Source organism: Danio aesculapii, chromosome 24 (genome assembly GCF_903798145.1).
Source record: "Danio aesculapii chromosome 24, fDanAes4.1, whole genome shotgun sequence".
NCBI classification, from domain to species: domain Eukaryota; kingdom Metazoa; phylum Chordata; class Actinopteri; order Cypriniformes; family Danionidae; genus Danio; species Danio aesculapii.
In genome coordinates, this window is record NC_079458.1 from 8,646,419 (window position 1) to 8,671,482 (window position 25,064).

General features: G+C 34.1%; 1 protein-coding gene across 2 annotated transcripts in view; it reads left to right on the forward strand.

The window, feature by feature from the left end:
* The window catches only part of nrbp2b (nuclear receptor binding protein 2b), a 52,199-nt gene that overhangs the window by 12,081 nt on the left and 15,054 nt on the right, over positions 1 to 25,064 (forward strand). Inside the window, exons 2-8 of one of the 2 annotated variants that reach the window (XM_056450724.1) lie at positions 17,802 to 17,924; positions 18,823 to 18,924; positions 21,999 to 22,088; positions 22,173 to 22,213; positions 22,824 to 22,918; positions 23,259 to 23,309; positions 24,462 to 24,548. In XM_056450724.1, coding sequence (XP_056306699.1) covers positions 17,802 to 17,924; positions 18,823 to 18,924; positions 21,999 to 22,088; positions 22,173 to 22,213; positions 22,824 to 22,918; positions 23,259 to 23,309; positions 24,462 to 24,548 — 589 coding nt within the window. The remainder of the gene's footprint in view (positions 1 to 17,801; positions 17,925 to 18,822; positions 18,925 to 21,998; positions 22,089 to 22,172; positions 22,214 to 22,823; positions 22,919 to 23,258; positions 23,310 to 24,461; positions 24,549 to 25,064) is intronic. The other variant, XM_056450725.1, reaches the window with a different exon arrangement.

The following is a 25,064-nucleotide window of genomic DNA, read 5'->3' on the forward strand; positions in this document are numbered from 1 at the left end:
GTTTAAATAGAAAGCAAACATCTGAAGTGCATTGATTTTGAACCCTGTGTTCCCATACAATATTGTTTTCCTTTAAAGGGCACTGTTTAATTCTTGGCGAGTTTCATTGTGTTGTATTCAAATGGGAATGGAGTTACTGATGAATGTTGTGGGTGTATCAGTCATAAAACTCCAACACACACCACAAGCTGAAATCCCTCTGGATCTGTCCGCTGAACAAGCACTTGGCTTGTGTTAATTAAAGGAACAGCCCACTATATCCCTGCACTAATGGTATTGAAGTTAGCAATTTAAACATCTCTCCTCAGCATTGCCAACAGTGATTTAAACCCAGGGAGATTTTTTAAGAGCTAAAGCATCCAGAACACTCATAGAAATGGAAAGCTTTGTATTAGAAAGACCTTTTGTTATCAGGTGCTCTGAAGTGTTACCATAGGTTTAGTTTAGTTCAGTTCAGTTCAGTTTAATTCATTCATTAATTCATTCATTTTTCTTCAGCTAAGTCCCTTTATTCATCAGGGGTCGTCACAGCAGAATAGGGTTCTCACAATACTGTAATTCGATACCAATTGGTAATGAAGTTTTAAAAACGTCCATTTCCGCTGTGGACCACATTCTTAAACAGCGCTGATTTGCCATAGTGTTCACATGCTCAACAGAGATGACTGTGATTGGCCGTGAAGGTCATCAGTTCACCAAACTCACCACTGTTTACTGAGTGTAACTACAGATACAGGGACACTGGAGTGTTTGAAAGTCACATCGATCAGCTGGTTTGTCTAAAAGCTGACATACGAGCGATCCCCAGATGAATCGCGGCTTTAAAACTCTCCAGTGTCCCTGTATCTGTCGTTACACTCAGTAAACAGTGGTGAGTTTGGTGAGCTGATGACCTTCATGGCCGTTTCTGTTGAGCATGTGAACACTATCAAATCAGCGCTGTTTAAGAACACGCTCAACAGCGCTCAAATGTTAGCGGGAAATGGACGTTTTTAAAACTTCAGTACCGATTGGTATCCAATTCCAGTATTGTGAGAAACCTACAGCAGAATGAACCACCAACTTGTCCAGCATATGTTTTATGCTGAGTTCAGACTGCATGATTTTCAAAGTAGTTGTGTCACAGATGTTTTCATACTGCATGACTATCTGGGGTAGTGTTTTGTTGCTGCTTTTTTACCATGCAAGATGTATCGGCGACAGAGGGTTTCACACTGCATGACTTTACTATAGAAAGAATCGCAGACAACTTGGTCCAAACTACATCTCACAACCAAACACACGCGAGAAGTGACATGGAAACAATGCCAGATTATGTAGTATATATTTTGTTATTAACTATACAATAAGAAAGAAGCCTTTAGTGCGATAGAAAATGTACATATTTGCTCACCTGGCTTTGAAGAGAATTAGCAATTTCTCCTCAACTTTTTTTCTTTTTCGACCCAGTTGTGGTATTGCTGGTATACGACCTGGTTGTGGTATTGCTGGTATATGACCCGGTTGTGGTATTGCTGGTATTCGACCCGGTTGTGGTATTGCTCGTATTCGACCCAGTTGTGGTATTGCTGGTATACGACCCGGTTGTGGTATTGCTGGTATACGACCCGGTTGTGGTATTGCTGGTATATGACCCGGTTGTGGTATTGCTGGTATACGACCCGGTTGTGGTATTGCTGGTATATGACCTGGTTGTGGTATTGCTGGTATTCGACCCGGTTGTGTTATTGCTGGTATACGACCCAGTTGTGGTATTGCTGGTATTCGACCCGGTTGTGGTATTGCTCGTATTCGACCCAGTTGTGGTATTGCTGGTATATGACCTGGTTGTGGTATTGCTGGTATTCGACCCGGTTGTGGTATTGCTGGTATACGACCCAGTTGTGGTATTGCTGGTATATGACCTGGTTGTGGTATTGCTGGTATTCGACCCGGTTGTGGTATTGCTGGTATTCGACCCGGTTGTGGTATTGCTGGTATACGACCTGCTGGTATATGACCTGGTTGTGGAATTGCTGGTATTCGACCCGGTTGTGGTATTGCTGGTATTCGACCTGGTTGCGGTATTTCAGAGGAAACCCACGCCTCCATGGGGAAAACATGCAAACTCCACACAGAAATGACAACTGGCCCAGCCGGGACTTGAACCAGCAACCTTCTTGCTGTGAGGCAACAGTGCTAACCATGAGCCACGGTGTCGCCCTAGTTAGTTTAGTTTACTTAAAGTTAAGTTGTTTACAGGGTCAATGCACTTTAATCAACATTACCGTAAAATATTCCAGAATTAGCCAAGAATGGCTATTTTTCATCTGTTTATAATTGACAGAATGTTAAAAAGTCTCACCCACAAATACAAACAAAGCATAATACATTTCTGAGCTCACATTAATTAACAGTTTATCCCACAATTTCAGGTTTGTGCATTGTAAAAATATCTGTAAATTAGCAGTTTCCCGTGTTTTGTGATTCAGATTTTATTTATTTATTTTTTTTCCTCATTTATTTATGCTTCTGAATTGCATTATGGGGCCTTGATCTTTTCCCCCAACAACTTTTAACCTTGAAAAGTTTGAAAAAGTGACTTTTATGAACATTTTTAATAGTTTAAAGTGATATATTGTCTGGGTTTGTGTTATACATTACAATACTAGGCAAGGCAAGGCAAAGTTTATTTATAGAACACAGTTTTACACAACCGTAGTTGATCCAAAGTGCTTTACAATAAAATAAAATAAAAAAATAAATAAAAATAAAAACTGGTATTAAAAATATAAGGAAATATATTTGTATAAAAGTAAAACTAAAATACAAATAACAAATACTAAAACCTTGTAATAAACTGCCAGGACCTTTTCTGTCACTTTACAGACTTATTTCTCTATATATTATTTCTTATACATTACATTATTTCTAACTAAAATGCCAATAAAAGTCACTTTGTTAAACTGTAGTTGAATTTTCTACATCAAAAGTTGACAGAGCAGAGATCAACATACCATAATGCAATTCACAACCATAAATATACAGAGCATATTTAGTATTCACTTGTAAATCAAGTATTCATAAGAAGTCACTTTGATATTTTGAAAATTGATATTTTTGCAGCAAATGTTTCTCTTCTGAGTTTATATCTTTCAATTCCTAGTTTATGTCTCACTGTTCTATATTTAGATCTCACAATTTAGTTTAGATTCCCAATCTTTGATATTATATCTCACAGTTATATTAATACTACATCTTAAAAAGGAGTGAACTGTAAAAGTAAAGCTTCTATTTGTAATACTTGCAACAGTATGAACAATAAACAATACAATTACAGATAGTTCTGCGTTATGAAAGCAGATTGCCAGTGTTTACCTTCACATGCGACATGTTTGGACTGTTATGGCCCGCGGCAGGAAATTCACACTTAGATTGTTTTTATTGCCTGAGTTCCTGCGGGAAAGTGCAGGAAATGGGATGTCAAAAACACTTGAACAGTATCTTTATTTTTCTGCCCTCCCTAATAATTAATCATATGACCAGATATTGATTTTCCTTTCTTTTCCTCTTGAATTCTGCAGTACTTTTCATGACCTTTACCATGACCTGCTATTTACGGGCACATTGTTCTCTTATAACCCCATATAAACCTTATATACCTAAAAATCTCAGACCAGGAACTTGTAGCTCTCAATAAACCAGTGTTTCTCTTTACAAATACACATGTAACATCTTTCTTTCTTTTTTATTTTGGATGTTTAGTTAGGTATAACTCACTATGTAGTAATTAGTGTCTTTTCTATAGAGCTTTTTATTAAACATTTGTTTCGCCAGAACATATTAATGCTTCTTTCACCCTGGAATTAGGCAACCACATGCTTTTAATGACTGCTGGAATGGCTTCACATCTTAATAATAATAACTCTTGCTTTGACCTCAGCATGCTTTCATTTAGGTGTGATGGATTTGTTAACGCCTCTCAGCATGACTTTATTTACCTTTTATAATAGCATTCAGATGTTTTTAAATCATTGCTTTTACTCTAAAATGTGCTGCTCTGAATTATTCAGAAATCTCTGAGGAAATGTGGATAGATAAACTGTGAAATGGGTCATGGTTTATGGTACAGTAATGTATCTTTTAGATGATTTTTAGATTTGGGTTAAAGATAAGACGTCCAGTTTTTATTAGGGTGATTTTATATGCATATATATGTTTCCCAGTTTTGGGTTGCGGCTGGAAGGGCATCCACTGCATAAAAAAACATGTGCTGGATAAGTTGGCGGTTCATTCCGCTGTGGTGACCCCTGATTAATAAAGAGATTAAGCTGAAAAGAAAATGAATGAATGAATATGCACATAGTGGAAAAATACAAATATTAAATTCACAATTAGTATTTTAGGACCTCACTGATCGAAGTAAATCCTAGTAAAACAGTATTTTTAAATGAAATATATATTTTTAATAATTTATTATTATTATCTTTTAAATATTTTATTTAACATGTACAAGATATTTAACAAAATAGTGCAATACCAACAAAGAGAACAAAAAATAATACATAATAATTGACAATTAATATTATTGTCTCTGTTACCAAATATATATAAATATATATATATATATATATATATATATATATATATATATATATATATATATATATATATATATATATATATATATATATATATACACAACCAGGGACATATTAGCATAAGTGCTAGATGGGGCTGAAGCCCAGGGCCCACAGAAGAAGGGGGCCCTTGATTGGCTGAAGAATTAATTTGCGCTATGATGCGGGAAACGCCTCTTTGCGTTATGCTTTATCTCATCGATAATGTGAAGTATTCCTTTCAGTTTGCTGCTGTTTAAAAACAGTGATGCTGGTGCTAAACTGGGGCCATGAGGGTGATCAGATGTCCCAATTTTCCCAGGACAGTCCCTTATTTCGCACTACTGCGAGAACTGTCCAGTCAAAGGTAGGCTAACCAAGCTCGTCATAGAACAAAAAATAAAATTTAAACAGTCTTCACCATTGATACACTTGTACATGATGCTGGGATAGGCGGAATCATACTGAATATACTCATAACTGAAGCGATGTCTTGGCCGTGTGGCGGTTACAGCTGGACTCAGAAAACCTTCACAATCTTTCCATCACACAATATAACCGAGACAGTCCGTGAACAAATCGAATAGCCTACACAAACAGTTAACAAAATAGCCATCGTTGCGGAGAACAGAATCTTTCTCAAGAAAATACACTCAGTTATGCTTTACAGCTAGTCTAACTGAACCAGTTAGAAAGCAAACTTTTTTTTGTGAAGGTTTACTTTTCCCCTTTTATGAAAATGACAGTAATAATAAATATTACTAATAAATAAAAATGAAATATTGGCACTGGCTTTCATCAGACAATATATCTGATTCAACAAATAAATAATACAATAAAATAAGGATGGATTGGATCTGTTATCGCCCCAGGGCCCAGTGTGTTCTTAATCTGGCCCTACACAAAACATATGAAACATATAAACAAGAAATGACAATACTCACATTTTTTACAAAGCCTGTGACATGAATTATGTAGGTTAGAAATAAAGATGAAAATTTACAAACTTAAAATGCTAGCTTTCCAAGAGTCTTACGATAGATCTCTATGTGATTTCAGTTTTTTTTCTGTGAAGTTTCAAGATGTATTGTTCCATTTAAATTACATAAAGCAACTCTTCAAGTCATCTCTGATAACAGGGAGCCTTTGGAGATTTCCAATTAAGTAAGATGATCTTTTTAGCTAATCTTTCATCTGCCACTTCTTCATTCAAATCCATAAAGAATTATCATTTTAAATAATAATTGTTTTTTTTAAGTGCACTTTTATTTTATTTTGTTTTTATGTTTTTTCTTGACCCATTTGGTATTTTATTTTATACTTTTATTATCAATATCGTTCATTCATTCACTTATTCATTCATTCATTTTCTTTTCAGCTTAGTCCCTTTATTAATTATGGGTCGCCACAGCGGAATCTGCACAAAACTCAAAACCTAAGAGAGCAGCGCATGTCGGACAGTTTATCAAGGTTGTACTGCTGGATCATGTCTCAGTATTGTTGTTAAACGTGATATTTAATTAATCTTGTCTCTATCTAACGACTCTTCTGTCTTTTGAATATATCAGGTAACGTGTCACAGCATCAGTACACTGCTTTAATCTTTCCCTTTCACACTTGTACTTAGTAATTTTAGTGAAAACCTCAGATACTGTTGGTTAGTTCCTGTTGGTTGTGCAACTTTTTTACCAACCAAGTTTGTCAACACCATTATAACGACACAGATCACTCTGCCTATTCATGCCAGGGTCCCGCGGAAAAAGTAACTGACAGGTGGTCATTTATGTGTAACTTAATCTTTATTTATTTATGATTTGGTTATGGGTAAAACAAAGACCATGCCGGTCAGGTAGTTGAAACGGTAGGCTACAAATAATTAATTCATTATGAATTATTTAATTATTCCTAAATAATTAAATCACCGCCATCCAAGATGACGATGCCATCGTCCATTGTGATGTTTCACATTAGACATTGTCTGCCAAATTGGTCGACATCGCCCAACCCTAATGACAATATCTCTCACATTCTGATTAATCTTTGCTTGATTTTTATTAATTTATTTGTTTATTAGTTCTTTTCAATAGAGATTAATAGTCTAATTCCACCAGTTCACTGCCAATCCTGCGTATAGTCCAGAAAGGAGTTACACTAGTTTTTGCCTTGATTTGCTCACCGATGTCTTCTGCATAGTCCTCTGTCTAGTGACTTCGTTTACATTTTAAAAACTCTGATTTATTTCCAACATTTCATTAAAACATTCAATTTCAGTTTGCTTTTTTGTAGCTCAGCAATAAAACAACAAAAAAAGGTTACGTCAAATTAGAAATGACCCCCAACCCCCATTCACCCCAACCCACTCTATCCTTCTCACGCTCTTTTGAGATGTGAAGGTGGGCCAAATCAGAGCTTACAATGGTCCAACTTTGGCCCGCGGGCCCTACGTTGGGCATCTCTGGTCTAGATGATTTATGGGCAATAGGTGCATTGTTTACTTTTAACTGTACAAATAAACAAAAATATGTGTTTGCATATTAATATTACAATATACACAATATAAAAACACTAAAATAAGCACCAAATGTACATAAAAGTTCATAGAATATAAGCTTTGTGATAATCCTATCCCATAGCTAATGTGATAATCTAATCAATGCTTTTAATGTTTGCCTGAAGAAAATCTTAAAAGTCATCTTCAAAGTCTCTCAGATCAATAGTAAAAAGAGAACAGGAGTCAAAGAAAATCTAATCACATTTAATTATAATTTAAATCTCTCTTTGCTGTGTTTTAATGCTTTAAATGACATTTAATTGCAGTTTTATTTCAGTATTTTTTTATTCGTGTTTGAAGGAGAGGAGACTAGTAAATATTTGACCAAATGTGAGTTCTGTTTTTGAACACAGACACATTGACCTTTGAGTCTTATATAATGTCTCCAATAAAATCTATTCAGCGCTGGTTGTCTGACACTCTCGCTAGACTGATATTGACTATTTTTTAGTTTGCTCGCTTGTTTAAATATAGTCTGCGTGTGAATGTGCTACCCTTAAAGTAAATTTTTACATTTAAATATAGTTATAGTTAATGTTTGCTATAAATTGGCTTTATTAGCTACATGTTGTCTTATCAAGTTTGACCCCTTTTTGCCTTGAATATAGTACACTCTCAGAAATAAATGGGCCATACCATTTAAAACAGAATCAGATTCAGCTTCATTTAAGGACTGTTTTGGGGTTTACAGGAGCTTAGGGTACATGCATACATCAAAGAGGAAAGAAGGACATTTAGTAAAGTATAAATGAGTATAAATACCTGTCCACCATCCTGGATAATAAACTGAACTTTGAGGCCAACACAAATTTTGTTTGTAAAAAGGCGAATCAACGATTGTTTTACTTGAAGAAATTGAAAGGATTTAATGTGGATAGGCCTCTTCTTAGGACATTTTATTCTTCTTTTTTTGAGTCTCTTTAACCTTTGCAGTAATATGCTGGTATGGTAAAGGAAATCCTAAGCAACCACCCAGAAGATCATAACAATCTGATTACCATGAGAACCATCTACAACGCTCTAGCAACCACATAAAATACAATGGTAGCCAGAACACTATGGCAAACATCTAGCAATGCCCTAGCAATAACTCAGAACACCATGGCAACCTGAGCACTATAGCAACTATTAAGGAAACCACTAGCAACCCCCCAGAAGACCATAACAACCAGATCACCATGACAACATCTACAAAAGCCCTAGCAACCGCATAAAATACAATGGTAGCCAGAACACCATGGCAACCATCTAGCAAAGCCCTTGCAATAACTCTGAACACAGTGGCAACCGGATCAATTTAGCATCTATTAAGAAAACCCCTAGCAACCACCCAGTAGACCATAACAACCAGATCATCATGGCAACCATCTACAAAGCCCTAGCTACCGCATTAAACACAATAGTAGCCAAAACACCTTGGCAAACATCTAGCAAAGCCCTAGCAATAACTTTGAACACCATAGCAACCATCAAGGAAACCCTTAGCAACCCCTCACAAGACCATAGCAACCATATCACCATGGCAACCATTTACACTGCCCTAGCAACCACATAAAATACAATGGTATCCAGAACACCATGGCAAACATCTAGAAAAGCCCTAGCGATAACTCAGAACACCATAGCAACCATCAAGGAAACCCTTAGCAACCACCCAGAAGATCATAACAACCAGATCACCATGGAAACCATCTACAAAAGCCCTAGCAACCACATAAAATACAATGGTTACCAGAACACCATGGCAAACATCTAGCAAAGCTCTAGCGATAACTCAGAACACCATAGCAACCATCAAAGAAATCCTTAGCAACCACACAGAAGATCATAACAACCAGATCACCATGGCAACCATCTACAAAAGCACTGGCAACCACATAAAACACAATGGTAACCAGAACACCATGGCAGACATATAGCAAAGGCCTAGCAATAACTCAAAACACCATAGCAACCATCAAGGAAACCCCTAGCAATGCCTCATAAGATCATAGCAACCAGAACACCATGACAATCATCTAGCAAAGCCGTAGTAACCACTCCAAAGCACAACCAAAGCACTATAGCAATCATCTATCAAATCCATAGCAACAGTCCAGACATTCTCTAACTGAGGGCTCTGCAGTGATCAGCATATTCACAAATTTTACCCTCAGTAACCATTTGATTATATATTTAAATAATGGCATATATAATAAAAAGGAAATAATGCACATATGCTTTAATTTAATCCCTGAAGAATGGTCATTTGTTTTCCACTTAGCTACAAAATCAGGCCACCCATAATCCTGATTTAACCCATTACCCAGGGCTGTTTTCTTGTTGAAACAGTTTGACCGCAGTGTCTGGATGTAGAGGTCAGCACAGGGACACTGTCTCTTATCCACAAAGCTCTTTCACCTTTTCCCTGAACACACCACACGTACACCAGGCTTGACAGCGAAGGAAAGTGGCCTGCATCACAGGCACTGTGAAAGTGAGATTACGCTGGGCTATTTTTAACCTCGTCCATCTGTGGATTTTGAAGAGAAAATGAGAAGAAGAATGAATGTTTGCCATAGCGATGGAAAAGGTTGCTGAAGAGACGTTCTTATCTCGATGGTACTTCACAGTGTGGAGTTAGCAATTATGTAAGGTATAATGTAGTCAGGCAGTCATTAAAACAAAATAAAGCCAGACGGGATGATTATGAGCCTGACATGAAGCAGAAAATAAAACACCCTGAAGGATTTTGCAGGTCTAACTTGCATTTTGTACACAAATTTACCAATTAGTTGGCCAGTTTTGGTACCATCAGTGAACATAATTACAAAAGAAACTGAACAAATAGTAGCAGTGTTTGGTTCCATGTTGAATCAGAGTGAATCATTCAATAGCTAATTAATACACTTCTGAATTAATTGCGCATTTATGAACGAGTTGGTTAAATGAATAAATGAACGAATCAAATTTTTTTATCAAATTACAAACTTTTTTTTGTTAATTTACTCATTCTCTTATTTAATTCCTGAATGAATTAGCTTTTTGAATGAATTGCTTAAATGAATGAATCAAATGATTCACTATAAAATACATTTGGTTAAGTGAGTCATTCAATGAGTCTGTAGTATTGAACAAGCACTTATTTAATTCCTGAATGAATTAGCTTTTTGAATGAATTGCTTGAATGAATGAATCAAATAATTCACTATAACATACATTTGGTTAAGTGTGTCATTCAGTGAGTCTGTAGTATTGAACAAGCACTTATTTAATTCCTGAATGAATTAGCTTTTTGAATGAATTGCTTGAATGAATGAATGAATGAAATAATTCACTATAACATACATTTGGTTAAGTGTGTCATTCAGTGAGTCTGTAGTATTGAACAAGCACTTATTTAATTCCTGAATGAATTAGCTTTTTGAATGAATTGCTTGAATGAATGAATGAAATAATTCACTATAACATACATTTGGTTAAGTGTGTCATTCAGTGAGTCTGTAGTATTGAACAAGCACTTATTTAATTCCTGAATGAATTAGCTTTTTGGACGAATTGCTTGAATGAATGAATCAATCAATCAATCAAATGATTTACTGTAAAATACTTTTGGTTAAGTGAGTCATTCAGTGACTGTAGTATTGAACAAACAATTATTTAATTCCTGAATGAATTAGCTTTTTGAATGAATTGCTTGAACGAATGAATCAAATGAATTGCTCTAAAAGACAGATCATTTTTGTTAAGTAAATCATTTAATGACTCTGTCGTATTCAATAAGCACTTATTTAATTCCTGAATAAATGAGCTTTTTGAACAAAGTGCTTAAACGAATGAAACAAATGACTCACTCTAAAAGACAGTCATTTTGGTTAAGTGAGTCATTCAGGGATTCTGTAGTATTGACACACTTATTTAATTGCTAAATGATCTACTTTTTGAACTAATTGCTTGAATGAATGAATCAATCAAATGACTCGTTCTAAAAGACATTTGGTTAAGTGAGTCATTCAGGGATTCTGTAGTATTGACACACTTATTTAATTGCTAAATAATCTACTTTTTGAACTAATTGCTTGAATTAATCAATCAATCAAATGACTCGTTCTAAAAGACATTTGGTTAAGTGAGTCATTCAGTGACTCTGTAGTATTGAACAATCACTTATTTAATTTATGAAATTATTAGCTTTGTGAACAAATGGCTTGAATGAATCAATCAAATGACTCATTCTAAAAGACAGTCATTCTGGTTAAGTGAGTCATTCAGTGACTCTGTAGTATTGACACACTTAGTTGCTAAATGAATTACTTTTTGAACTAATTGCTTGAATGAATCAATCAAATGACTCATTCAGTTCAATGAGTCATTCAGTGACTGTGGTACTGAACAAGCACTTATTTAATTTCTGAAAGAATTAGCTTTGTGAACGAATAGCTTAAAGGAATTAATCAAATGACTTGTTTTAAAAGACATTTGGTTTAGTGGGTCATTCAGTGAGCCATACGTTTTAACAAGCACTTATTTAATTCCTAAATGATTTATTTTTTTGAACGAATTGCTTAAATGAATGAATCAAAAGTCTCCGGGTGCTCCGGTTTCCCCTACAGTCCAAAGACATGCACTATAGGTGAATTGAATTAACTAAATTGGCTGTAGTGTGTGTGTGTGTGTGTGTGTGTGTGTGTGTGTGTGTGTGAATGAGTGTATCGATGTTTCCCAGCACTGGGTTGCAGCTAGAAAGGCATCAGCTGTGTAAAACATATGCTGGATAAGTAGGTGGTTCATTCCGCTGTGGTGACCCCTGATGAATAAAGGGACTAAGCCGAAGGAAAATGAACGAATGCTTGAATGAATGAATCAAATGACTCGTTCTAAAAGACAGACGTTTGGTTAAGTGAATCATTCAATGACTCTGTAGTATTGACAAGCACTTATATAATTTCTAAAATAATAAGCTTTGTGAACGAATCGCTTGAAGGAATGAATCAAATGACAATCCTAAAGACAGTCACTTGATTGGGTGAATGATTGAATGACTCACTAATAGCAACAGGAAATTGTTCCATTGCTGAATTAGCATTTTCGAACAAATCATTTTAATTAATGAATCAAATGAAAGTCACTTGTCGCCACCTACTGGTTACAAAAAAGTCAGACAAAAATAAGTACACAAGGGGCAAGAGGAGTGATGTAAACAGTGAAAAGTCCCAGTATATCAGTGCAACAAATAAAATCATAACATTTATAATGAATGCACATTTTTATTTCTCTTTACAAGGTTGCTTATCAGTTAAATTCAAATAAAATGAAAATAAAATACAATCAAAATTGTTGGTGCAGCAGAAAAAGTGAGAATATAGAGATTTTTAAGTCGGAGAATAGATTTGTGTGGGATAACGTGTTGAAGACGGCGGGTGTAATTATAGCAAAAACGATACTGTTGCATTGAAGAACAGCACAATAGGGACGATTTCTCACATACGTCCCAACAATTATCTCTGCTTTATGTGCATGATGTCTGTTTTAGTAATGGCTGGTTGTTAAAAAAGCAATTAGTTATTTCTGTTTAATTTTGGAAGATGACCGAAGTCAATATAGCTAAATTATCACATGCAGGAATTTTTAAAGAGCTCTAACCCTATCGTATGTACTACTTTTATGATTATTTCTAAAAATTCTCTGTTGCTTCATTCCAGCTTGCGTTAAACTTCACCTCAGCCCCTGTGACCTCTTGACCTTGAATCTCGTTTTAGGCAACAAGCCATACAATAGCAAGGGATTGTGGGTAATCCATTCAAATCAGGGCTCAGACTGGTGGTTAGTGCTTTATTTTTCTCTCGTGGTGTGTAGGTGGATCAGCTCACTTGTACCCAGAATTCCTTTAAGATTCAACTTGAGTGAAAAACAACTGTTTGTGCTACAAAACCTGCATTTCATTGTTAAGACACAAGGATATTTACATATTTCAAATCAAGTAAATGTGTAATATGGCACTTGAGCTGTTTATATATTGTATGCATTATTGTCATTGATGTATCTCAATGTTTTTGACAATTTTTACAATTTAAATGATTTTTTTCACAATTTTTTATAAAATACGTAACATTAAAAACTCATTTAAGGTAGTAGTTTAATTTAATTTAATTTAATTTAATTTAATTTAATTTAATTTAATTTAATTTAATTTAATTTAATTTAATTTAATTTAATTTAATTTAATTTAATATGCTTATTTTAATTTATTTAATACTCTTATTTCACGCGGCTGCCATTTTAAAAAATGTGTGTGTGTGTAAAGTAGAAAGAATAGAGATTGTGTAACAGAGTATCAGAGCAAGTTTTCAGTTTTTTTTGTAAAAAGGTAGAACAGAACATAAATTGAAAGTGATGCTGATAGCATTTGTTTTTTTTTTAAAGAGTAGAAAATAGAACAGAGAGTGTTTTCTCACTGATATGTCTACAATTTAGTAACCCTGGGCTTAAACAAGTTTAAAGTTTTCCAATCATAAATCCAGCTTTATGCTGGACTTGACCTAATTAATTGATTGCATCACACAGAAAGAGAAAATGAAAAAAACTAAAGAAAAAAGTTGCTATACAGACAATACACTCACTGGTCACTTTATTAGGTACACCTGTCCAACTGCTTGTTAACACCAATTTATAATCAGCCAATCAGAAGAGCATCTCTGAATGCACAACATGTCAAAACTTGAGGCGGATGGCACCAGAAGACCACACTGGTCAGCTAAGAGACTCCTGTCAGCTAAGAACAGGAAACTGAGGCTACAATTTGCACAGGCTCACCAAAATTGGAAAATAGAAGATTGGAGAAACATTGCCTGGTCTGATGAGTCTCGATTTCTGCTGCCACATTCAGATGGTCAGAATTTGGTGTCAACAACATGAAAGCAAGGAACCATCCTGCTTTGAGTCAACGGTTCAGTCTGGTGGTGGTGGTGTCATGGTGTGGGGATATTTTCTTGACACACTTTGGACCCATTAGTACCAACTGATCATCGTGTCAACGCACAGCCTACCTGAGTATTGTTGCTGACCATGTCCATCCCTTTATGACCACAGTGTACCCATCTACTGATGGCTACTTCCAGCAAGATAACGCACCATGTCATAAAGCGTGAATCATCTCAGACTGGTTTCTTGAACATGACAATGAATTCACTGTACTTAAATCGCCTCCATACTCACCAGAGCTCAACCCAATAGAGCACTCTTGGGATGTGGTGGAACGAGAGAGTCGCTGCATGGATGTGCAGCCGACAAATCTGCAGCAACTGTGTGATGCTGTCATGTCAATATGGACCAAAATCTCTGAGGAAGGTTTCTAGTACCTTGTTGAATCTATACCACAAAGGATTAAGGAAATTCTGAAGGCAAAAGGGGGTCCAAGCCGGTTCTAGTAAGGTGTACCTAATAAAGTATGCATATAAATAATCGGTCGTTCTCTATAGCATGATATAATTGAACTTAATTTCATAATCAAAAGCACAAGTTCTTGTTTAATCCCCTCAGAAAAGGGCTTCTGTAGCCCTATTTATTATTAGCCGTAAAACAAAGGTGTAAAATTGGGCTGGATTCTCAGCTGATGACTCAGTGACTCTAGTGGATCTCAAAACTGCACAGAAATAATCACATTATTAACCAAAACCAGCGAACGATGGGTGTATTTAGAGACATCATTGTTTTGAAAGATCGTCACCAGTTTACTCAAATCCAAATGCGTCATGCTCTACATTGAGTAAATACAATTACTGTGAATGTATGCATATGGTGTGTTGAGATACCCAGTGGTTATGTGTGTGAGAAGGGAACAGACACTTTTGATCTCAGTCCATATCTCCAGAAACAGCTTGGCTCAGAAAACCAGCCAGAAACGCAGGTACCGTAAACCGTCTAATATAGGAGACCCAGTTTTGGCTCATACAGATAACTTGGATTGCAACATATGAGTAATTGCAGCCAAGTCCTGAGCTTGAATTGAATTAACCCACTGATGTCATTCTAGGGGAATTAAGGACAGTTATTGCAGTATTGTTATTTTACACTGTCCTTTATGAGTTTAAATTTCCTGTGGTCTCCAATGTTGCAGTTATTTAAACATATATAGTAAAACAAAATAACGTTGTGACATTACAGTATATACACAATTTAATATGCATTTTAAATTAATTATGTTCTATTTAAACACATGTACAGATATTTTTAAATGACAAAATTTTTCAATTTAAGTTAGTAATTTAATAATAATTGTCTTAAAACATTTTTTTTTAATTCTCTACTAGAAAACTGACATTTTCAGCATCGCAGCTACAGAAATCAGTCTATCTTTTATAATTATTACTTAAAAAATTACTATAAATATTTCAGAAAAAAAATAACGGTACGGAAAATTTAGGATTTATTAAAATAATTACAAGAAATAAATATAAATGAAGCATAATAGTAAACATTTAAATTATTTTGGCAAATAAAGTGCAATAATAAACATTCAAAACTACAGTATTTTTTTTTAAATACATTTTCATGACAGTTCCTGCTGCTGAAAAACATCCCCACAGCATGATGCTGCCACCACCATGCTTCACTGTAGGGATGGTATAAGCCTGATGATGAGCGGTGCCTGGTTTTCTCCAAACCTATTGCCTGGCATTCACTCCAAAGAGTTCAATTTTAGTCTCATCAGACCAGAGAATTTAGTTTCTTATGGTCTGAGAGTCCTTCAGATGCCTTTTGGCAAATTCCAGGTGGGGAGTGGCTTCCGTCTGGCCACTTTACCATCCAGGCCTGATTGGTGGATTGCTGCACAGTTGGTTGTTCTTCTGTAAGGTTGTCGTCTCTCCACAGAAGAACGCTGGAGCTCAGACAGAGTGACCATCGGGTTATTGATCACTTCCCTGACTAAGGCCTTTCTCCCCCCGATCACTCAGCTTAGATGTCTGGCCAGCTCTAGGAGAGTCCTGGTGGTTCCAAACATCTTCCACTTATGGATGATGGAGGCCACTGTGCTCATTGAAACTTTCAGAGCAGCAGAAATTTTTCTGTAACCTTCCCCAGCCTTGTGTCTCAAGACAATCCTGTCTCTGTGGTCTACAGACAATTCTTTTGTCTTCATGCTTGGTTTGTGCTTTGACATGCACTGTCAATCCTGGGACCTTATATAGACAGGTGTATGCCTTTTCAAATCATGTCCAATCAACTGAATTTTCCACAGGTGAACTCCAATTAAGCTGCTGAAACATCTCAAGAATGATCAGTGGAAACAGAATGAACCTGAGCTAACAAAATAATAATTGTCTTAAAACATTTAAAAAAAAATCTCTGTTAGAAAACTCACATTTTCAGAATCGCAGCTACAGAAATCAGTCTTGTTTATAGTTATTACTTTAAAATGCCTATAAACATTTCAGTAAAAAAATAACAGTACTATAAATTTAAGATTTATTAAAATAATTACAAGAAATAAATATAAATGAAGGATAATAGTAAACATTTAAATTATTTTGGCTAATAAAGTGCAATAATAAACATTCAAAACTATAGTATTTTGTTAAAATACATTTTCATGACTGATTCAGTTCATCCTGTTCAATCTCTTAAATGATTCATTTACATAATTGGCTCATTTCCGGACTGGACCATATGGTATCAGACTGTAACATATGGTGTTTGTCTACTGAATGTTCATTTTGTGCTTGAGAAAAGACATGTTATCTTTCTTTCTTTCTTTCTTTCTTTTTTATTTATTTAATCACAGTTCAGGGAGGGCAGAGGATGGCACTAGAAACCCTAACAATCTTAGTAATGAAACCCTAGTAATGTCTAACATGAGAACTGTGCATTTGTCAAGCATTAGGAGTGAATGTACAGTAACCGAATACACATAAAAACTGAAAGTTACAAAGGCTAGAGATGTTCAGCACTGCAGTGTTAAAAGCTTAGAGTCTGACAGCAGTCGTCCGAACAAAGCAGACAAAGACACTTAGTAATCACGCATATCCAGACACTCTCAGACGGACTCATGCTGTATGCTTTTCTGCACGCAGGGATGATGTGAGACATGCATGAGTCGGCAAAGACATGTTTCTTCAGTTATTATCTTTGTCTCAGCAGGATCCTCTTCTGAATGTCCCCCCCCCCCCCCCCATTTCTCTCTCTCTCTCTCTCTCTCTCTCTCTGTCTCTGTGTCTTTCTGTCTCTCTCTCTAGCTTTAATCCAAATCCCATTTCAACATTCTCTCTCACAGGATCACGAAATACATCTTTCAGTCAAGTCAGATAAATTAGACATTCAAATTTCAACTTGAATAGATGTTTACCAAAGCAATGCAAGCTCAACAAATGCTGGTCAACAAAAATATGTTGTTATTGGTTGATGCTGATTTTAGTATTTCATATTTAATCATATATAAACAAATATAGGCATGTAAACAACATAAAATGTTAAAAAACTGAAAAGGATTTTCCTTATAAAAGATCTACATATTTGCCAAATTTAGAATCTAATCTAATCAATTATGTATAAAATATAATGTTGATGGTGGATTTTAATTATTCTGTGTTTCTTTGTTCACTTAATTTTAAAGATTTGTTCTTAAATATCCTGTTTTGACAGTGGGTTTAAAAGTGGTTGTGTGTCTCCCTCTGCAGGTCAGTCAGGGGAATGTGCCTGGAGTGGAGAGCGCATCTCTGGCCATGGACACTGAAGAGGGTGTTGAGGTGGTCTGGAACGAGGTTTTCTTCCAGGACAAGAAGGTCTTCAAGACGGTGGAGGTGAGTTCTTAATACTTTTCATTTTATAATATTGATTTTTTTTTTTTTTAGATGTTCCTGAAAAGGTTTCACCAAGGTTGCATGCGTTTGATATCAAGAAGATAAGATGAACACATCAAAAATATTTCATAGTAGCGAATCGATTTGTTGTCAATTTATTACCTTAATGCAAAAATAACTTCAAATTGACATCTAACAAGGACAGTCCTGTAAATGATTTTTGACGTGTATTTTTACGTCAATTTAATGTCATATTGACATCATCGTAGTATACAATGTAAGGATACAAGATCCAGTGTACATTTGGAATTGAAGCTTTCAGATGAATAAAACTTTTCTTTATTTTGGTTGTCAAAAGGGCATCAATGTGTGGATGTCTATTGGACGTCAAGGTTTTGACATCAAATACGTTTGCAATTTTGATGTTTTTTATTTTTAGGTGTCATGTTTTATATCAATTTCATGTCTTTGGTCATTGCTGGTAATTATGATTAACATTAATATTTGTGAAATGTTTTGAAAGCTTTAAACAACTGTTTCGCTCATTTCCAGCATCATTACTCCAGTCTTTAATGTCACATGATCCTTCAGAATCTTTCTAATGTGTATTTCTGATTATCAATGTTAAAAACAGTTGTACTGCTTAACATTTGAAACCAGAGCACATTTTTGTCAGGATGCTTTCTTTAATAAATATTATATTCAAAAATGTGATTTATTTAAAATAGAATTGTTTTGTAACAATATCAGTATTTTACTGCATCCTTGCTGTATACATTTTTTCGAAAAACGTTTGAATGACCCAAAACCTGTGAATGGTTGTGGATGTACAGTATGTATTAAGGAAACAGTTATTAACTGGCTCAAATGGGATTTATTTTTTTGTACATTTGTGTAGGACAAAATGAAGGAGATGTTTGAGAACCTGACGCAGGTGGATCATCCCAACATCGTCAAATTTCACAAATACTGGCTGGACATGAGAGACAACCATGCTAGGGTAACACACATACACACGTTAATGCTGCTTTATTAGAAAGAATCATTGAAGGAGTACTATTATACTTTTTAATAAATTAATTTATTGTATTTTTTTATCAGTTTTTTATTATAATGTATTATATTATTATAATGCATTATAATGTATTATAATGCATTAAAAATGCTTGAGCAGTTATAAGTAGTAGTGTTTTTGTTTCCAAGCAAACAAGGGGCTTTATAACAAAGTGTAATAATAGATCCTTGAGGTATTTAGATCAAAACATTCTGCATGGATACTCCTCACATTGCATTGGCATAGAAATTGCAGAGGGTGTCCGCAGGGTCTTAAATAGTTATAAAATGTCAAAAACTAAATTTTGGGGACCTAAAATCCTTAAAAACTTAAATTCACTGAAATATTGTCTTGTAGTTCCTTCCTCTGTCCAAAGCTTCACAATCCAGTCACCAACAATACATCCAAAACAACTGTAGTCTGAAATTTCATTCATAAAGGTCTTAAAAGTCTTACATTTGACTTTGTGAAACCTGCAGAAATCCCAATTGCATTACATCATAAAAGATCTTTAGACATCCACAGTATGTAAATTATATTATTTTTTGTCTAAACAAAATTAATCCAAACATCCCAGATATATGTTTCAAATGCCAAAAACATAAAGGAACATTCTTTCATTGTATCTGGCAATGTGAGGTGATTAAGATTTTCTGGCAAAACGTAATAACATTAATCTCCTCAATTATTTAAAACCAATTTCAGTTACACCTGAAATATGTGCTTAGGGTTTATTTCCTGTAAGTTTGTCATTACCAGGTTATAAAACTAAAACGATTGATATTGGTCTTGTTATTGCAAGGCGTTTGATAGCACTCTGTTGGAAGAACATAGAAAGTCCATCGATTGATCACTGGCTGAAAGACTTGACACATTACATTGCACTGGAAAGAATCACCTACAGTATAAAGAGCAAACTAAAGGAGTACCATAAAATTTGGGATCTGTTTATACAATTTTTGGATCATAACTATACAATGGCACAAGTAAATAACTCTCACGCTATTAGTTAATTGATTGATATACGTATACTGTATGTGTATTTTTTTATGTGGAATACAGTATCTGTTTTTCTTTGCCTTAGCCCATGTATAACAATACATCTACCTGTTAAACTGAATCTGGATGCTTTGGGGGAGGGAGGGGGGAAGAGTTAAAATGTAAAAAAAGTGTATTTTCATGCCAAATTTCAAGTGTTTTTTCTACAATAAAAATGTTCAATAAATAATTTTTCGTCTGTTGTGGAGATGATGAAGCAGAATAAACTCTGCATATGAAGTGTACAACGTCTGATTCAGAAAAAGAAACTTCCCTACACTGTAAAAAAAAATATCGTAAAAAAAAGGTCAAATGACTGGCAGCTACGGCTGCCAAACAAAAACCATAATATTACGGTAAAATTTCTTTGTTGAAATAAAGTGCAAAAAATAATAAATCTACAGATATTTTCATTAAAATGTTTACAAAAAAACACTGTTATTTTACAGACTTTTCCTAGATTATTACGATCAAATCCGTTCAAAAAAAGTTACACACTAAGAGTTTTACAGAGAAACACTGTTATTTCACAAACTTTTCCTAGATTTTTATGATCAAACACCATCAATAAAGTGACTGCACTAAAACTTCAAGAGAAAAAATGTTATTTAAAAGAATTCTCTCAATTATTACAATTAAACACCTTTAATAAAATGCCAAGACATGCTCATGGTCGTAATTTAACAGTTTTATTTTGGATCAAAAACGTCTGGAAAAACAACAAACGAGATACAACTGATTAAAATTCTCACAACTTTAAGATTATAGTTTTATTGCATTTTATTGAATAGTTTTTATGTAAAACATGTAGAGGTTTAAGTTATATGGAATAATTCAGTTACAAATCTTAAATGAAATGGAACTTTAATGTGAAGGGGATGCTGACAAAGTAGTGCAGATACAAATGCAGGTTTATTACACAGAGATGGTCAGGCAAGCAACAGTCAACACAGGGGCAAACAGATGCATGCAGGGAATCCAGAGTCATGGTCAAATAACAGCCAAATGGTCAGTCCAAGCATCAAACCACATAAAAAATTAACAAACAAAGCAAGACAAAAGAAGAGAAACGCATCATAATGTTCACAGTAACAGCATAACAAGACTTAGCAATTGGTGCGTGCGTCTGTGCTGCTTTTAAAGTCAATGTAATCAGTTCATAACGATCCTCTGACTGTGTGTGTGCAATTAGCGGAATCCGGAACAGGTGCATGTGAGAGGAATTTATCTATTTTATTTATTGAACAGATTTGATCGTAATAATCTAGGAAAAGTCTGTAAAATAACAGTGTTTTTCTGTAAACATTTTAATGAAAATATCTGTAGATTTATTATTTTTTGCACTTTATTTCAACAAAGAAATTTTACCGTAATTTAATGGTTTTTGTTTGGCAGCCGTAGCTGCCAGTCATTTGACCTTTTTTTAAAGATTTAAAAATTTTTTTTACAGAGCAGGTAATTACAATTTATTACTTTAATTTTACGTAATTTTAAATGTACTTCAAAAAAACTGGAAAAAACACTAAATAATATGGCAATTATATTGTATAAAACAGGAAAATTCCTGTAATTTGTCATAAATTTTATAGTACATAAAATAACAGTCAAGCTGTTAATTTACAAATATTGTTTGTAATTTTTACGGACTTTTGAATATAATTTAAAATAACAGAAAAAATACTGTATAAATAAAACTGTAATTTCCTTGTATAAAAAACAAAAACGTCAGTAATTTGTTTTTAATGATAAAGTACCTAAAATGACAGTCAAACTGTTAATTTAGAAAGTTTGTTTGTCGTTTTACTAAGTTTTGAATTTAATTTGAAATGACAAAAAAAATACTGTAAAAAATTTAGAGATATTTTCTGTAAAATTAGGTTTTTTTTTTTTTACAGTGTACGATGTGGACTTAAATGTATTTTAGTATAAAGCTGAAGTGGCCATTTTATGGAAGCATATTTTCATTTCTCTACTCTTTGCAGGTTGTGTTCATCACAGAGTACATGTCGTCTGGCAGCTTGAAGCAGTTTCTTAAAAAGACCAAGAAAAACCACAAGACCATGAATGTTAAGGTCAGACATATGTGATGAGGATTTTTAGCCCCTGACTGATGTCTAAATATATGATGTTTTACATAATAAATGACTGTGTTTCAGGCCTGGAAACGCTGGTGTACACAGATTCTCTCTGCCCTCAGGTGACACACTCCTGCATTTCTGCACAGTGAAGTCAAAATTATTAGCCCCTTCCTCTCATAGGATGTTTAACAAAGCAAGGAATTTTTCACAGTATTTCCTATAATATTTTTTCTTCTGGAGAAAGTCTTATTTGTTTTATTTTGGCTAGAATAAAAGCAGTTTTTCATTTTTTTCAAACCATTTTAAGGTCAGTATTATTAGCTTTCTTAAGCTATTTTTTTTTTTCGATTGTCTTTAGAACAAAACAATCACTTGCCTAATTACCCTAATTAACCTAGTTGAGCCTTTAAATGTCACTTTAAGGTGAATACTAGTATCTTGAAAAGTATATAGTTAAATATAATGTACTGTCATCATAGCAAATATAAAATAAATCAGTTATTAGAAATGAGTTTTAAAACTATTATGTTTAGAAATATGTTAAAATCTTCTCTTCGTTAAACAGAAATTGTGGGAAAAATATACAGGAGGGCTAATAATGGCGGAGGGATAATAATTCTGACTTCAATTGTATGCGTTGGTGTTCTTGGTTGTGTGTTTATTTGTGTGTGTGTGTTTAAACACGGGAAATTGTACATTAACAAGCATGCAACTTCTTCCACTCATCAGTTACCTGCACTCCTGTGACCCTCCCATAATTCACGGCAACATCACATGTGACACCATCTTCATTCAGCACAACGGCCTTATTAAAATTGGATCAGGTATATTTTCGCTGCACTTTATTATTTTTTTTAAATTTCTCTTCTAAATAAGAATGCTTTAGAGGAGAGGAAAAGTTTTGCACATTTATTTAAAAAGAAAATATTTATTATTTTATATTTATATACAGTATGTAGATCCAATATAAAAACTTTTTCTTGTTTCTTGGATCTTGAATGAAAAGTAAACATGTTGCCCACAAAAAAAATGAACAACTTAATTGAAAACACCCTTGAGGTTATGGACATTTTTCTTTGTAAATTGAAATAAATACATTTTGTTACATTCTGTATGATCGTCATCTGTTGTCTTTTGCTTTTGTTTTGTTTTCTCTCTCTGTAGTTTGGCATCGACTCTTTGTGAATGGTAAGAGCCATTTCAGCATCTCACGCAGTATGTAATTTCTACAACTTTACCGTTAAACTTACATCTAATATTTTTTGTATCTTTGTCATATCTTTGTTACAAATTACAATTAATTTAAAATATATTCAGCCCTACAAAAAACAAAGAAAGATCAAAAATACAACATCAGACTTTTATGCCTGATTTAGCACTGTATGATGGAAAAACACAATGTTTTTTAATTAAATTACACATTTAATAAAATGCAGTGTAGTCTTTACCTTTAGATAATTGCTCTAAACCTTAATATAATCTCAAAAATATTTTAGAATTAATCACCACCAAAGTTCTTTGTTTTATATTTTAATTAATGAAAATAAGTCATAAGTCATTCATTGTTGGTTCTTGTTAACTCACAGTGCATTATCCAATATTAATACTAATATACAAATGTTTTAGATTCTAGGCCAAATATCTAAAAATTCTTAAATCAAGAAGCTTTTCTAGACATGTAAAAAAAGATATTGTCTCATTTTCAGAAATAATTCATCACAATTAAGTGAGTTTTTCCTTAAAAAACAAACAAAATAAGCTGCCAATGAGTTAAGAAAAATATACGTATATAAAAGCAAATCTTTTTTTCTTATGGAATATTTTGCTTGTTTTAAGAAGAAATTCACTCAATTTTGATATATTATTTCTGAAAACAAGACGATATTTTTTGCTTGTCAAGAAAATGCTTCTTGATTTAAGAATATTTTAATATTTGGTCTAGAAACAAGACAGAAACTCTTAGTAAAAAAGCATTTTATTAGCAACAAGCACAACTTTGGATTTTAACAATACATTAGTAAATGTTGAACTATTATTATTATTATTATTATTATTATTATTATTATTATTATGATTATTATTATTATTAAATGCTTTACAACATTGGTTCACTCTTAGTTCATGTTAGTAAATACATTAACTAATGGAAACTTGTAAAAAGTAACGTGCCAGCTGAAAAAAAAATCATAATAGTTGATATACGCGCCAACAACCGATTTTACTAGCTATCGGTGCTTTGTGTTAATTTTAAGCCCTGGTAAAGTCAATAAAAATGTCTGAAATCTATAACCCATATATATTTTCAAAGTTTTATGACAGAAAATTGAATTTGACTCAATGTGGTCATCTGGTATTATCTGTCACCAGTGTTTCCAGAAGGGGGCGTCCAAGGTAAACTAAACCAACACAGAGATGACAAGAGGAACCTGCACTTCTTCTGTCCGGAGTACGGCTGTGAGTGACAATACATCTTCACTTTCTCAACCCTCCGGTTGTCTTAGAAGTCTGTATACTAAGTCTGTTTGTCCTAAAATAGCCCTCCTTCACTAAACCTTTAAAATAAAGCAACAAAATTTACATTTAGTCATTTAGCAGGCACTTTTGTCCAAAGCAAGTTTCCATTGTGGAGACATTCAGTGATTCAACAAGAAGAGCCAATACAAATTAATTATAGTGCTAATTATGCAAGTGAAATGTTCAACTTAGGCTCATTCTGAAAACGTAGCCCTATATACATTTCTGGAGATTGCAAATTGTGTAGCCAGAATTACATATGGCTACAGTTTGTTTTTAAAACGCTGTTACCAGTTTGTCCAGTTAGCTCGCCATGTATTTTGGCACACTTACATGAGGAGTTGATCATGACGACGGTGTTTGAGTCTGGTGAAGAACGGTTCCAGAAAGTGGGTAAGACAAAAACAAAAGACAAAAAATAAAATAAACATGTAAATAACAGGGTGAGAATGTGGT